Consider the following 17,067-nt stretch of genomic DNA (forward strand, 5'->3'; position numbering starts at 1 on the left):
GCACAAGAAAGGTTTAGGATGATTCCTGTGAAGAATGCAATAGAGTCAAAGAAGAATAAAAATGTTGCCATAAAGTAATGAAGTCCTAGATGAGATTAAGGAACCAAAATTTATAGTGAAGTCATGACTTTTCTCTGGAGCACAGAGGAAGCACTTGAATTGGAGCAGAGAAAGCAGATGGTGACAAGTAAACTTGGGTTGGGGTTAGGCAAAACATCACCAGCATTAAAACAGGAAGTAGAAAGCGAGAAATTGAAGGGTGAAGGATAATGTATGATTTAACTGGCCAATAACAGAGTAAAGACTATGAAGGGTTCATGATCTAGGCATAAAGAATGAGATTATAAATAAATTGGAAGAGCATAGGATAGTTTACCTCTCAGACCTGTGGAAGAGGGAGGAATTTATGACCAAAGAAGAACTAGAGATCACTATTGATCACAAAATAGAAAATTTTGATTATATCAAATTGAAAAGTTTTTGTACAAACAAAACTAATGCAGACAAGATTAAAAGGGAAACAATAAACTGGGAAAACATTTTTACAATCAAAGGTTCTGATAAAGGCCTCATTTCCAAAATACATAGAGAATTGACTCTAATTTATAAGAAATCAAGCCATTCTCCAATTGATAAATGGTCAAAGGATATGAACAGACAATTCTCAGACGAAGAAATTGAAACTATTTATAGACATATGAAAATATGCTCCAAATCATTATTAATCAGAGAAATGCAAATTAAGATAACTCTGAGATACCACTACACACCTGTCAGATTGGCTAGAATGACAGGGAAAGATAATGTGGAATGTTGGAGGGGATGTGGGAAAACAGGGACACTGATACATTGTTGGTGGAATTGTGAACACATCCAGCCATTCTGGAGAGCAATCTGGAACTATGCTCAAAAAGTTATCAAACTGTGCATACCCTTTGATCCAGCAGTGTTTCTACTGGGCTTGTACCCCAAAGAGATACTAAAGAAGGGAAAGGGACCTATATGTGCCAAAATGTTTGTGGCAGCCCTGTTTGTAGTGGCTAGAAGCTGGAAAATGAATGGATGCCCATCAATTGGAGAATGGCTGAGTAAATTGTGATATATGAATGTTATGGAATATTATTGTTCTGTAAGAAATGACCAGCAGGATGAATACAGAGAGGACTGGCGAGACTTACATGAACTGATACTAAGGGAAATGAGCAGAACCAGGAGATCATTATATATCTCAACAATGATACTGTTTGAGGATGTCTTCTGATGGAAGTAGATCTCTTTGATAAAGAGAGCTAATTCAGTTTCAGTTGATCAAGGATGGACAGAAGCAGCTACACCCAAAGAAAGAACACTGGGAAATGAATATAAACTGCTTGCATTTTTTTTTTTTCTTCCCGGGTTATTAATACCTTCTAAATCCAATTCCTCCTGTGCAACAAGAAAACTGTTCGGTTCTGCACACATATATTGTATCTAGGATATACTGTAACCTATTCAACATGTAAAGGACTGCTTGCCATCTGGGGGAGGGGGTGGAGGGAGGGAGGGGAAAAATCGGAACAGAAGTGAGTGCAAGGGATAATGTTGTAAAAAATTACCCTGGCATGGGTTCTGTCAATAAAAAGTTATTTAAAAAAAGAAAAGAAAAGAAAAAGACTATGAAGGGAAAGAGAAAAAAATAGGGATAGAAAGATAGGGACAGAAGGAAAGAAGACAAGGCTAACTAGTAGATTGTGATCAGAGAAAGGCATTTCAGAGACGTGGGGGATGAGAAATTTTGGGTGATAATGTCTTTAATATTCTAAACTGGGTACTCTGGAGTTATTTCATGCCTTTAATGATTATCTTTGGATGTATCGATTAGATTTTTAGAACCCAGAGATTAGAGGTAAGATTCTTTTTAGTCCTAACAATTTATGATTCTATGTTTGTACTCCTACACAAGACGGAAGCACTTTTTAAATTCCTATAACATACAAAGCACTATGAACTGTTCCTCCTGTAGAATGTAAGTTGACTCGAGGAGTTTACTTTTAACTGGGGGAAATTGAATATTAACACAGAAACATAAGGTAATTTAAAGAGGGAGACTTCACTAGTAATTAGAGGGATCAGAAAAAGTATCCCTTGGGAATGGGCCCCTGAGTTCAATCACGAATGGAAAGCTAATGATTTTAAACAGCAGTGAAGAGGGGTGTAATACTATTATAAAGGACAGTGTATGCAGAGATATGGAGGACAGGGAGATGAAATGCCAAATTTTGGGGAAAATAAATAGTCCTTTTTGTGTACAATATACAGTATGTGGAAAGGAGTAACGTGAAATTATTCTAGAACCATAAATTGTAACTAACCCATGGGGACTTTGAGGTTTAAACTTAGCTAAATGGTTTGTAAGTTTGTCCTATGGAAATAGGAAGTCATCAGAATCCTTGAGTAGGTGGATTGCATCATCTGATCTGTGCTTTAGCCAATATATTTTGGCAGATATATTGAGCGTGGACTGAAGAGGGGAAAGGCAGTGATATAAGCAAGACGACTATGAGGCTGTTAGAATAATCTGAATGAGAGAGAAGGGCTTGATCTCGAGTGATGGCCTTGTGAGGAAAATGGATGGGAGAGATCTTTATGGAGGTAAAATTGGCAAGACTTGACAATGAGGTGAATGTGGTTGAGAGTCTGAGTGACTAAAGGATAGTGGTCTCTTCGGTTTGGAAGAGGGACAGTGCTCTTATTTTGTTTTTTATACCCCCTGTATATCTTAAGTGAATCCTATCTTGGGCACCTTTGGACAGTTTGGCCTTTGATCGTCCTCTCTATTCAGTGAAGGAGTTGGGTTAGATGATGTGCAGTCCCTTTCCAATAGCAAAACTATGAGATGGTCATATGAAAGTTTTTTAAAAGAAACTTTCAGCGTATTCTCTCTACATTGCTTAAGATATACCTTCAGGTGTGAGTGAAGATCTCTGAGATTCCATCAGCTAAAAGGCACTAGGGTCTTTAATATTTTAGTTAGAAACAAATTATTAAATTCCCAATGCTTTCTTTGGTGAGTCCTTAGAAAATTGACTCAGACTTATTTAATAATGAGAAAACAATGATTTGTTTTTTAATTGGATTAGCATTTTATGTCTTTTATGTGTGTATACATATATGTGTGTAACTATATAAATGCATGATACACATGCATATATAAAACATAATATATGTACACAAATTACTTTACATGACAATATAATGCCTCAAAATGTTAGATTTAACTTAAAACTATATTAATATTTTGGGGAAATTGTGGGGCAGAGGGCTATATAGGATGTGGGGATGGGGTGTTACGTTTGTGTTAAAAAACCAAATAGATGGTCTATAAAATTATTAAAGACATGAAACATGTTAGAAAATTTGATAAATTAAGAACGATTCACTGATTGCATATAGTTCATGTTTCACTGTAATAGTTATTTTCATGTCCTTTTTTCTGCCTTCTTTTTTTCAGGTCCAAATTTACCAATGGCTACTGTTGACATAAAAAATCCAGAAATCACAACAAATAGATTTTATGGTCCACAAGTCAACAACATTTCCCACAACAAAGAAAAGAAAAAAGGAAAAACAAAAAAGAAGCGATTGACTAAAGCAGATATTGGAACCCCAAGCAATTTTCAGTAAGCACATCAGTAATTCTAATAGTTTGGACCAGTTTCATTATATGGCTCTTTCTCTTGTTGGTTTGAACTTACTTTACTTCTGCTTTGTAAAGACATTTCAACTTAAAATTTTATTTTATTATTTTTTTTAGGGACATAAGCCCAGAAATCCAAAGAATCTTGCATTTTATTCTCCAGAAGCTTCATTTTTTTTCCCCCTTAACTTAATCTTATAGGAAGAAATATTTTAAGCAAAATAAAATTTTCCACTAGATGCAGGAAGCTTGAAATTCTACTCTACTTAGCTCTCCCTTTTAAAAAGTAATCTGTGGTAAAAAATATAGTAATAAACCTTGCAATTTATTTAAATTATGTTACTGAAACTCGGAGCAACCTGAGATAAGGTAGCTAGGCATTATTATTATCACTTGATGAAGAAGACATGGTGGACCATCTATAATTAATGCCTTGCTCCTGATAAGAAGTGGGTACTGATAGATTTCTTGACTCTCAGGAGTCTGAGCTATACTCTTATGAACCTCTAAAAGTCAAGCTGAGAATAAAGTTGGGGTACCACTGCATTATCCAAAGAAGGGTAAATCAAGCTTAGTTTGGAAATGGAGCAGATTAGATTTGTCACACAATTAGGTGTGTTATTGGCTTTGAAAGTAGAGAATGAACTTCAAGACCTTGGGAAGGCCTCTTCTAACTCTTAAGGCTTTCAGAGTTTTGTAGGTGAAAATATTGAAGCACAAAGATTTCCTGGCTCAAGGTGTTTTTTATTAGATCAAATCTTTATGCCATCAGTGTTTGAGAGTCATTATTATAGGACAAATCCAAATTATTTTCCATTTAAAACATGCTTTTCAATGACCTTTTAATTTTTTTTTTCCATTTTCTGCTTTCAATTTCCTCTTCTCTTTTAGGCACATTGGACATGTTGGTTGGGATCCTAACACAGGTTTTGATGTAAGTGTTTTTTCAAGCTATAAAATTAATATAAATACGTGGAACCATTATGCCAGGAATTTAGATTTTTTTTTTTTTAATGAAATTGGACTTTTAGTTTGTTTTCTTCTTCTACATTAAATAGATTAAAGAGAAAGTTGCAGTTTCTAAATGTGATATAGAATGTTGATTGCTTCAATCTTAGTAGTTCTCGTGTGTCCAAAAAAAACCCACCCCACTATCATCATTGTCCTAATACTTGTGTGCAAAATCCAGACTTTTAGTAAACCAATAAATGAACTGTTTCTTATATATAGGCATGAATTGATTATAATCAGCATCAATGAAGAACATATCATAGTCTACAAGATCCATTTAAGTATAGAAGCTATCTTTCCCATGGAATGTGTACTGAATGACATAGTTCTTTTTCAAGTTTTAAAGCTGATTAGCTAGATTGGTGAGAGAATGATGTAATTTCACTAAGATAAACTATGTTCCCTATTACCACAGGTGATCACTAGTTATGTTAGAGACCACCAAATCTGAGAAAGGAAATAAGAATCTATTATTTTATTTAAAATTTTTGAAGCCCAAATTATTTAATTGGTGTTTTTTCAAGGTAATATGTTTGCTATGTACTAATTTTAATTTAAGACATAAAATATTAAAGTATTAGAGAGTTCTAATCCACATATTAGTAACAATAAAGTTGCTTAAGTCTGCAGTTGTTAATTATGAGGGAAGGGGAAGAAATTTAATAAGATTAGAGAACTTTAGAAAAATTTTAGTACTTTTATCTCCCCCACACACACACACTTACTTGTAAAAATAAATTTAAAAAACTTTTGAGTTCCAAATTCTCTTTTTCCTTTTCCTACCCTCCCCTCCCCAATACCTAATTTGTGGATTAGAAATATTTCCTTTGTTGATTTACTACAAGTCTAGGTTTTACTGTACAAGAGTTAGGCCAACTTGTTCAGTTTTTGCCACCACTAATGTTCTTCCTTTAGCAAGGTAGTAACTCTTTTCTTAATTTTCTTGCATAACTTTCATTTCTTTTTCCAATTTTTCTTCTACCTCTCATTTAATTTAAAAAAAAATTTTTTTTGAGTTCTTCCCTGGCCTGAGAACAATTAAAAATTTTTTTTGAGGCTTTTGATGTAAGCTTTTAGTTATTTTAAGATGATAAAATCTAGGAAGAGTTATGTTTCTTGTTCCTCTGACTTGTATTCTGATCTTTGAACACCCACAAGCACTCTTTAAAGTGTGACTAGTGTCCCACCTCCCCAGCTGCTATAAGCTCTGCTATAACCTTGAGATTGAGACCTGGTGCTATGATCCAGCAGAGTCCTGCCCCTAGTGCCAACAAAGGGATTCTTATAATTTCCTTTTGACCAATTGTCTGACCTCATCTGCAGTCTGAGAAGTCTGGGAACTGTCACTGCTGCCCCCAAGCCTACTCCTAGTTTGCTGGGGTATGGCCTTCCCTGGACTATGTTCTATGCCCACTCCTGGTATAACAGATCTTTCCTGCCAACCTTCTAGGTTGTTTCTCATTGGAAAGTTGTTTCACCCCATCCTTTTTACTGTGCCAGAATTTGTTTTGTGGTATTACTTAAAATAGTTCAGAAAGGTTTTGGGAAGGCTGATAAGTTTCTGCTTTTTTTCTCTGCTGTATTGGCTCTACTCTTTAAAAACTCATTTTTTTTTTTTTTATCATTCTGTTTCATATTTATTTAGAAGCTTTAACACTATATAAACATTTTAACTTCATTAAAGGAACATTTTTGTGAAGAACACAAGTGAGGATGAATTGATTTGATCCTGCTTTTTAAAATTGTAAATTTTGAATATAGTTATGAGGATTATATTTTGTAATTGACACTTGTTGTATCTTTTGTAGCTGAATAACTTAGATCCAGAATTAAAGAATCTCTTTGACTTGTGTGGAATCTCAGAGGCACAACTTAAAGACAAAGAAACATCAAAAGTTATATATGATTTTATTGAAAAAACTGGAGGTGTGGAAGCTGTTAAGAATGAACTACGAAGGCAAGGTAATTCTTCTAACTTGACAAAATTTCTGTTTGCTGTCCTGAACTTACTGAATTAATTATGAAAGGCAACTTCTGTGTTCGCCTAAAATATCCACCCTTTGTTTTAAAAACACAGTATTAAAATGGATAGAACATGAAAATTCATATAGTATAGCTACTTACTCAATAAAAAGTACTGAGAAATCTTACTTTCTGGCTTTAATTAAAACTGGAAATCCATAGATTGACATTTTAGTTGTTTTATAGAATAAAATTTTGGTTTCTGCATTCAACTAAAAATTCCCATACCCATGAATTTTTCAAAACTTTAAGTAGTCAATAACATTAAGAAATAATTAGTCATAAAAATGAAAATAATTTTAGATACGAATCTTTCTAGTTGTTTTTTGTTCTCTAAAATTTTATTGATCATTTTATAAAAATATTAATTATGTCTGCTTTACAGTATAAATAAATGTATAGCTTTTTAAAGCTTAAGGATTCATTCAAATCATCTTATATGTGTTTTCTTTTTTTTTTTAAGTGTTTTTTTCCTACCTGAAGTATATGCATGTTTGGTAGTTTTAACTTATCAAATTAATCGTATAGTTTCCTGCTTACATGTGCCTGTTCAGAATCTTTATTCTTTCTACTTATCTGGTTTTAGTTCCTTTAGTGTTCTTTTTTAACAAGAAGAAGAAAAACTAAGAAAGGAATAAAAGAAGTATTTACTTTTAAAATTTTATTTTAGGGGAAGAAATCTAGTTGTTGATTAAAAATTTCTTGTGAGTTTAGCTTACCCTGTTATCACTATTTTTAGTATCGCCATATCATCAAGCCATTAGTTTCACTCACTATGCTGTTAAGTAAAAATTCATTGCTTTTAGAGTCAAGTATTCTAAAAAATATTTTAGGGGGACTTCCACTGAAGGAGAAGAGTCAGGAAGAAGAAAGCAAACAAAATTAAGAAGGCAAGTAAAAAAAAGTTGATTGTGCCTATCAGGATGACTGATGTGAGGAAAATACTAAGTTTAGAATTGACTATCCCCCCAGACATTTTGTAATCATACTCCCCCGGGGGATTGAACTGACAACTATAGAAGAGAACAAGGTGAATTTTACAATGACCTGCATAGGTTGCAGTCTAGTTTTATCTTTCTATCATAACCAGATAATTATTAACTAATGTATATTTAAAGCATGGTCCTTTCTCCCTTCTGAAAGAATGTCTTCAGCAGAAATTCTAAAGCATTTTTGTGGTATGTTTGTCAGCCTAGCAAAGCAGATAGATCTCTTTTCAGAGTCACATTTTTAAATGCAAAAAATAAAGCATGTAGGATTACAAAGGAAAGCCAATTATGTTAAAAATATAATTATCAACATGCTAAAAAGAAAAAAAAAATGGTTCACAAACCTTTGTTTAAAATTAAGAACTTTGAAGATAGAGGAATATTCTCCAGCTCATAAAGATAAATGAAATGCTTCTTTTACAAAATGAAAAATGTGTTTGAAGATGAGAACAAAATTGTCCCGAAGAAGCAGAAATGGAATCCTAATTTGTGCCAAGCTAATGGATATATAAGTAACAGAAGAAAAGGAGGGAAAAGACTAACAAACCCTTAGAACTTGGAATTTGCACCCCAGGAAATAATCATGTTGGTCCATACACAGAGATGGGAGAGGTCATTGAGGCAGAGGAAGAGGCAGCAGCAGCAGCTCCTAGCTAGTATTTTAAAGTTTATAAAAGATTTTATATGCAACATCCAGTTCGAGCTTTATGACCACTCAGAGGGTGTAGTGGGACTGTTATTGTCCTGATTCTTACAGATTAAAAAACTGAGACACGAAGAAGTAAAGTGGATTGCTAACCAACTAGAAAGTATCTGAAGCAGGATTCAGATCCAGTTCTGACGCTAAATCAATATATTCTCCTTCTTGCCTTCTCCAAAATGGTCCTTAGTAACTAACTGGTTAAAGAAGGTGTTTTCTGAGAGTCAGATTTGAATTTCTGGATTATGGTTTACAAATAAGAAATGGCAGATTTCTGCTAAAGGAATAGTAGTTACCTAAGGATGAACAAGATTGTATTTGTCTGGATTCTTGCATGTATAATCAAGTGAAATTTAAACTAAAAAAGATTTTCTGTTTTTATACATCAAGATAGATATCATAGAGAATAGCTCATTGTATAAATAAAAGCAGTAAAGAGACCTAAAAATTTAAGAAAAGGATCCAACAGTAAAATCTGTGGCCTGAGAGGATTATACACAAAGTATGGTAATCAGACATTATATGACATTATAATGCAAATAAACAAATTTGTCCTGGAATTATGAAGTAGCATATATTAAGTTACACTTTCAGAGGTGGGGAGCAGAACAGAGAGCACTGAGTTAAAGAGGAATAAATGGATGCAGAAACAGAGGTAGTATTTTCGAGCAGAAAGAATAGATGACTTGGGAAAATTGTACAGGCACCATGTCAGGTGCTGTTAGAGAGACATAATATAGTAATGAGGAAGACTTTGATGCATGGACATCAGTTGAATTTCCCTTCTCTTTTCCCCTCTTTTTTTTTTTTTTTTTTTTTTTTTTAATTCTTCCCCCTTTTTTTCAATCTTGAGAGGAGAAGTTAATTCCATTATGGAATCCTGGCATAACCTGACAAGTATTTTAGACTTTTAGAGAACAAGTTTTAGAAGATTTAAAGAAAAAATATATAGCTTCTTATGATTTAAAATTCTACAGAGAAGGTCAATCCAAAAGAGATGGTCCCGTAAGAATCAAATTCTGATCATACAAAGCAAAACAATTCTGATAAGAAGGGAAAGGAAATTTTCTAAGAATGTGTGACTGCTAAAAACTTGGAGTGGATAGAGTGATGATAATCAGAGGTAGAGAAAAAGTTCTTTATTTTGTTTTTTTCCCAAAGAATGATCCTTGGAAAGAAATAGATAAAGTCAAAAAAATGACTAATGGGAAATATTAAAGGTGGGATGGTTAATGAATATCTAGAAAAGAAATGGTATCACAAAATTTGTCATATGACTTCATCAATAACAAGTTATAACACAAATTTCATCTCAAAAAGTGCTGTAGTTACAATATGCTTATTTTAGGCAAGCATTTGATAATATCTCATATTATTTTCATGAAAAAGATGAAGAGATTTAAGCCAGATAGATAGATTTTAAATAGTCAGACTTAACTGGTTATTACCAGTAGTAAAATGACAACTTGGTAAGGTTAGGCAATTTCTTGTTGAGAGCTCCAGGGATATACAATTGATCTTGTGTTTGTTTTGACTTAATGATTTGGCTATTTCATGTACTACATGAATCTAACTACAAAGCATTATTTATAGAAACAAAGGTTACCTTAAATAACTATGAATATACAAATTGCACAGGGATAATCTGAGACAATATAATAAAATAACAATACTGTCAAAGTTAACTTTTTCAGTTGCCATGCACAACACTTGAATAGTGATTTTATAAAGCTAGAAAAAAAATCACAAAATTCACATATTCGAATGTTTAAAAGTCAGTTTAAAGTGAAGTAATGAAAAAAAAAAAGTGGTTGGAGGGGCCTCACAGCACCAGACCTCAGGCATATATGAACAATTTTCAAAACTGTTTGATGTTAGTTTAAAAAAGATCAATTAGTAGAATTGATGAGGGCCATGACTTAAAAGAGGCCCTGCCTGGAAGACCAGAAAGTGGCCAGTCAAAGAGAAATATAAACTAGCATCTCACCTCTTAGACCAAGACATTCCAGGTGGGTATGTGATTAAGCATGAGTGACACTATAGACAAATTAAAAGAAGCAACAAGATTAATATTTCTATTGCACTTCAAGGTTTACAGAATTTTTTCCGCATTTTCTTCTCATAACCACCCAAGGAAATAGGTGTGATGATGATGATGATGATGATTATTATTATTATTATGCCCATTTACATATGAGGAAACTGAGCTGGACAACACTATGTTATGGTCACCTAGCACAGTTATTCTTAACTCTTAAATCAAACACACACTCTGCTTCATCAGCTAGCAGAAGCATGTGACTTTTTAGTTCTTTGGGTGAGGGAAGAATTCATGACCTGACAAAGGGAGAGAAAGGATTAGAAGACATTTGGACACTTATGATTATGTAAGTTAAAGGCAGTTCAAATTAGAAGGGAAAGAGAGGTAACTAGGAAAAAGTCTTGTCACTGGTCTTCTCTGATGAACTTCTCATCAAAGATATATAATGGGTTGATTAAAATTTATAAGACAAAGAGCCATTTCCCAGTGTCAATGGATATTAGTAGGCAATTTTTAAAGGAAGAAGTCCCATGCTGTTAACATTCATATAAAAAAATGTTCCATATTACCAATAATTAGGTAAATGCAAATTAAAACATCTCTGAGGTTTCACTTCACTTGTCAGGTTGGCAGGAATGACCAAAGAAAAAACTGACAAGAGTTGGAGACACTGCAGGAAAACATGCGATGAGCTGTTGGCTATGTACTGGTCCAGTCATTCTGGAAAAGTGTTGAGAATTGTGCCAGAGACATTAAACCATGCATATCTTTGACTTGGCAATACCAATACTCAACATATACTACAAAGAGATTACACAAAGAAGACTATTTATAACAGCTCTTTTCATAGTTGCCCCAAAGTGGAAAACTAAGAAGGTATGCCTACTTATTAGGAATTGCTAAAGAATTTATGTTATGTAAATATTCTATAAGAAATGACATGTCATTTAACATGTATAGGACTGCTTGCCATCTGGGAGAGGGGGTGGAAGGAAGAAGGGGAAAAGTCGGAACAGAAGTGAGTGCAAAGGGATATTGGTGTAAAAAATTACCCAGGCATGGGTTCTGTCAATAAAAAGTTATAATTATTAAAAAAAAAAAGAAAGAAATGACATGTCATTGTCAGAAAACTAGGAAGACCTCTGAATTGGTGCAGAGGTGATTGAAGAGACATAGGAGCACATTTTATATAGTAATAACATGATAAAGACACACAGTTTTAAACGACTTTGGAGTTCTAATCAGTGCAGATATCGAAGTTCCAGAGAACTGAAAACAAAATACACTATTCATCTTCTCCCAGAGAAGTGATGAAAAAGAGAACTGCATGCACACGTGTGTGTGTGTGTGTGTGTGTGTGTGTGTGTGTGTGTGTGTGTGTGTGTGTGACACACCAGAGACCAGAGAGTTAGGAGCAGAATTGGGGAATTGACTTTGAATAACCTGGAAATGGTGGTTCCAGGAAGAAATTCACCAGAAGAGCCTAGAACATCTCATAAGAGGAAGTACATAGGGATAAGGGAATTTGTGATTCCAAAATGGAGGAGATAATGATAGGGAGCTGTTTCTCTAAGTTTGGGCAGATTTATTGATTCTAAAACAGAAGGAATTAGCAGTGTTATCCATATTTTGTGTTCAGATATTGTTGGGAAACAGATATTAGTGTCCCCATTTTATAAGTGAAGAATCTGAGATTAATTGACTGGTCCAGCGTCAGACAGCTCATAAGTGCCTGAGAAAGGATTTGAACTCATGTCTTTTAGACTCCCAGGCTACACTTGTCTGCATAGGCAAGTCTATCTTGGACTTCTTTAAAAGAGGCAAGCTGTCTGAGACCAGAGGGATGATAGTCCCATGGTGTTCTTCTCTGGCCATGCTGCTGCCAGAGTTGTGCTCAGTCTCTCTGGGCACTCCAGTTTAGAAAGGACATTGGTAAAGTTGTGAGTGTTCAGAGCAGATTGACTATAATAGTAAAGACCATCAAAGTCATGCCATGCTTGGGTCAAAGAGAAGATTTTTGAAGCTGAGGGCAGAGGAAGATTGGATGTTATAGCTATTTGGAGGCATTTTAAGTGAAATGAAAGCGGGATCTGACTTTTTTTTTTTTTTTTTCCTTTTGGGGACCTCAGAAGTCAAAACTAGGCAGCTAAAAGTTACAAAGGAGTAAGTTTAAGTTTGATAGAAGAAAAACCTTGGTAAAATCATCTAAAAGTTCAACAAGCTGCTGAAAAATGTTAACCTTCCCCACCCTCTCCTCCGTTAAAAAGTCATAAAATGAAAATTGGTTGACTGGAGTCTTCTCATTTCTTTTAATTAATCAAAATTCCTTAAAATTTTAAACTTAAATGCAAAAAAAAAGGTAAAGGAAAAAAATGCCTTGTACCAAAAGAGAGAGGATTCCATATAAAACACTAAAGAAAACCTATGTAATAAATACTACACATTATTTTCAAAGCTGCCAGGCTTTTCTTTGCTTCTTTGTAGATTTTCTGTTGTTCTCTGCTGTTTATTTTTTATTTCCTCTCTCTTCCTTCTCCTTCCTCACAAAAAAGGCTACAATTAAGCCCTGGTATTTAAATATAGATACCTAAAAACATACACACATATACTTATGTGCACATATACACTTACATACTTATATGTAAGATACTTATTTCTACTTGTCATCTGTTTTCTCCTTTATAAATCCAGGTCCTTCCATGTTTTTCTAAATTAACTAGCATGTCATGCTTATACCACAGCAATATTCCAACCCAGCCAAATGCTATCTGAGAGACTGGTTTTGAAAGGTTTTCCCCAATTTTCTGCATTTCTTCTATTCTTGGCTGTGTAGTTTTTATTCATGCAAAAAAAAAATTTTAATTTAAAGTACTCAGAATTATCCATTTTACACTTCTTACCTTATAGTTTAAGGTTTGATAACCCTGAATCAACTTTATTTACATCTTTTTTCCCTGGATTCTTTGAAGTTCCTAATCTTTTGTTCTTCCAAGTGAACTTTGTTATTATTTTCTCTCAGATTTTTTTTTTAAGTAATTTATTTGAGATGGTAATGAATAAATGGGTTAATTAAGTAAAATTGTCTCTTTTTTTTTTTTTTTTTTTTGTTATATTGGTATTACCTACCCATGAACAATAAATATTACTTTGGCTATTTAGATTTGACTTTTTTAGTATAAAATGTGTTTTATATTTATGTTCACATAGTTCCTGTGTCTCTCTGAAAGATAAACTCTTAGGTATTTTATATTATCTAGTTATTTTAAATTTTCTAAATAATGAATAATAATGGTGACAGTGTAGTTTCCCTATTTTTTTTCCTTTTGATTAAATCTATTTTAGTTTTAATTTTGAGCTCATGATTACTACCTCTGCTTTTTTTTTTTTTTTTAATATGTAAATTCTATTCCTGCCCTTTATTTTATCTTTGTGTGTATCTCATTTTTATTGGGCTTCTAAAAACATTGTATTGTTGAACTCAAAGTTTTACTGAGTATCCATTTCCATTTTATAAATAAATTCATCCCATTCATATTCTAAGCTTATCATGTATTTTACTAATAATTATTAGTAATGATAATCACTAATGATTAATCACGCCTCATTTATAACCTGCTATTTTGTAATCTCCTATTTTTTAATTTACCCACCCATCCAGGAGTCTTTGCCTTATTCTCCTTCCCCACTTGCTTTCTCTCATTTCTTTCTGAATTTAAAGACTTATATACATTCTCTCTGTTCCCCTTTCCTTCCCCCCCTCTTTCTTCCTGCTTCCCTCTCCCTCCTTCTCACTCTGTCTCTCTTTCTTACATACATAGTTCTTTCTTGAACCTATTCCCAATGAAAGTAATGTTCCAGCACTACTTGCCTCCTCCCCCCCCCCCCCCCGCTAGCTTTTTCTGTATCAATTTTTCCTTTTGTGCCTCATTTGTGTGAGATTATCACTCCCTTTTTTATTTCTCCCTACAGTTTTTTTTAGAATCACTCCATTATACTCAGTTCAGCCCAAACTCCTCTTTCAAACTACCCAAATAATTATGACAGTCGTAAAAGTTCACTTATAAGAAACTATTTGATCTTGTTGAGTCCCTTATTATTGGTTTTTTATGTTTATTTTATCTTTCTCTTAGATGTTATATGTCAAATTTTTCTTTAAGTTCTGCTGGTTTTGATATTTGAAAATCTTTAAGTGTGTTAAAAAGTCCTTTTCTTCCCCCCTACCCCCCTTCAGAATTATACTTTTCAGGGTAATTTACCCTTGGTTTTAATCCGAGCTCTATTTGCTCTATGAAATGGAATATCCCAGGATCTATGGTCCTTCAACATCTTGGGTAATCCTTATTTTAGCTCCATGATACTTATTTTTTTTCTCTTATTGCTTCCCATATTTTCTCCTTAATCTGGAAGCTTTGAAACTTGACTATATGATAATCCTGTAAATTTTCTTCCTGGGATCTCTTTCAGGTTTTTCTATTCTGCCTTATCTTCTTGTTTTTCTAGAACTTCAGGACAATTTTTCTTGATAATGTCTTTCAATATATCAAGATTCCTTTTTTTTTTTTAAATCATAATTTTCAGGTAGTTCTACTATTCATATATTCTTTCTCTTTGATCTGTTCTCCAAAACATTTTTTTTTTCTGGCATGATGTTTTCACATTCTCTTTTATTTTTTCATTCTTTTGATTTTTATTATTTCTTGGTATCTTAGAATACCATTAGCTTCCTTTTGCCCAATTCTAGTTTTCAAGGAATTTTCTTTACTAAGGTTTTGATTTGCTGTTTCAAATTGGTTGACTGTCTTTTCTTGTTTTGATTTTCTTGGATTGCTCTTTTTCTTTTTCCTGATTTTTCCTCAATCTCTCTTACTTGATTTTTAAAATCTTTTTTGGCTTGGGACCATTTTACATTTCTAATTGGAAAAGGAGTGGCTTTTTTAGCTTCAATATCTATTTCTGAGTATGAACCAAGATCTTAACCCCATAGGAGCTTAAGTTTTGGTTTTTTTCCTTGTCTTAGTCAATTTTATTTTCATTTTTTAGTTTTTATTTTGTTTTTAGCAGCTATTACTGTAATCAGATTGTAGTCACAAGGTGTAGGGAATAATAACCCCAGACCACAAATCCTTCTTCTGTTATTTTCTGAGATCTGTCCTGGGGCTCATCCTTGGGTTCTCTGGAATAAAGTTCAGTTTTTATTGAAGAGAGCGAGCAAATCAGAGTAAAGAGAAATTAGAATGTAATATCTCAAGAATAATATAAAATTATTGAATCAAGATCTGTACAAAAGTAACCTGAATACTACCTCTAATTACAGGGGTTTCAACAAGAATAAAAATTATTCTCAGGTTTTCTTTTAATTTCTATTAGTTTGTTTGAGTTAAGTTACTCATAAAGTAATCTGTTCTATATAGGTCCACCACAGTGGAGTGGTATGTATATGGGCTGTTTCTTTACCTAATGTCACTAAAACATGCATGCTCTGGTATGTTTGTCCTTCAAGAGACAATATTCACCAACATTTTCCCAAATCTGGTTTTTAATCAAGTTATTTTTTATTTAGAACAGTGGTTCTATAGATTTCAAACTTGAAGAGATTATGTTTAAGGAGAAATAATTAAAATTTGCAATGAACCTACTAATGGGAAAATACTTTCAAGTATTTACATATATCATTATATTTAGAGATAGCCCTTCACATTCGTGTTATTTATACAAATTACATAAAATATATTTACATTTATACAATATCTCTGAAATACTAATGAAAATAATTGGATTCTATAAATGCCAACCTTTGTTTCATTGTGCATGAAAATGAAGTTTTGCTTGTGTTATCTACGATTCTAACAGTTTATTTTGCATTTTATTTTTGTTTTACATGTTATTTTGAATGTTTAAATAGTAATTTTTAAAATAATGTCCCATTTCTAATATGCCACATTTCTTTAAGTAAGGATTATGTTTATAAGATGCATTACTTCAAGATTCTTTGTATTTTATAATTCTGTTCTAATTGGAATGACCAAAATTTGGACAATTCTTTTAAGTCTCTATTTTAGTATTGAACACAATGGGCTTTGCTTAACTTTTTAAAGTATTTCCACTCTTTTGATTTCTTCCATGGGTGGTATCATTGGTAGTCATTTTTCCTACTTGCCTTCAGTCTTGCACTTTATTAAGCTTTAATCATAAAAGCAATTTTTGTTTGTGATTATTTATTTGTTTTTCATTTCATATATTCTCTTTGTTTTAAAATCTGAGGTATACTTTCATTCAGTTTCTGGTATACAAGCTGACTCTCTTTCTTTTAGTGGTACAGTTTTGAAAATCCATAAAGCAGTCAGCCTTTCTCTTGGTGGTATGTAATTTTTGTTTAGCAGACTTCTCTTGCATGCAAAAATAATTAACCCCGTGCCAGCAGTTTTTTAACATTTTTTATTTTGGTGTATGGCATGTGTTTTTGAGTTTTGACTTATATATTGTATAAACTATGTACAATTTTTCTAGTTAATTTGTTTTCCTATGGTTAGTTCAGCTTTTGAGTAGTAAATAAATACACTTTAAAACATAGTTTTTATGATTGTGTGGCAATGTCTACATATGTAAAATATTTAGACATTTTATTTCA

At 32.9% G+C, this 17,067-nt stretch overlaps 1 protein-coding gene across 2 annotated transcripts in view; it reads left to right on the forward strand.

Annotated features, from left to right (window-relative positions):
* The window catches only part of WASL (WASP like actin nucleation promoting factor), a 96,921-nt gene that overhangs the window by 67,702 nt on the left and 12,152 nt on the right, over window positions 1-17,067 (forward strand). The window contains exons 6-9 of one of the 2 annotated variants that reach the window (XM_051961316.1): window positions 3,491-3,659; window positions 4,568-4,610; window positions 6,496-6,649; window positions 15,851-15,868. In XM_051961316.1, the coding sequence (XP_051817276.1) occupies window positions 3,491-3,659; window positions 4,568-4,610; window positions 6,496-6,649; window positions 15,851-15,868 (384 nt within the window). The remainder of the gene's footprint in view (window positions 1-3,490; window positions 3,660-4,567; window positions 4,611-6,495; window positions 6,650-15,850; window positions 15,869-17,067) is intronic. The other variant, XM_051961317.1, reaches the window with a different exon arrangement.

The sequence above is a fragment of the Antechinus flavipes genome, chromosome 5, assembly GCF_016432865.1.
Source record: "Antechinus flavipes isolate AdamAnt ecotype Samford, QLD, Australia chromosome 5, AdamAnt_v2, whole genome shotgun sequence".
Lineage (NCBI taxonomy): Eukaryota > Metazoa > Chordata > Mammalia > Dasyuromorphia > Dasyuridae > Antechinus > Antechinus flavipes.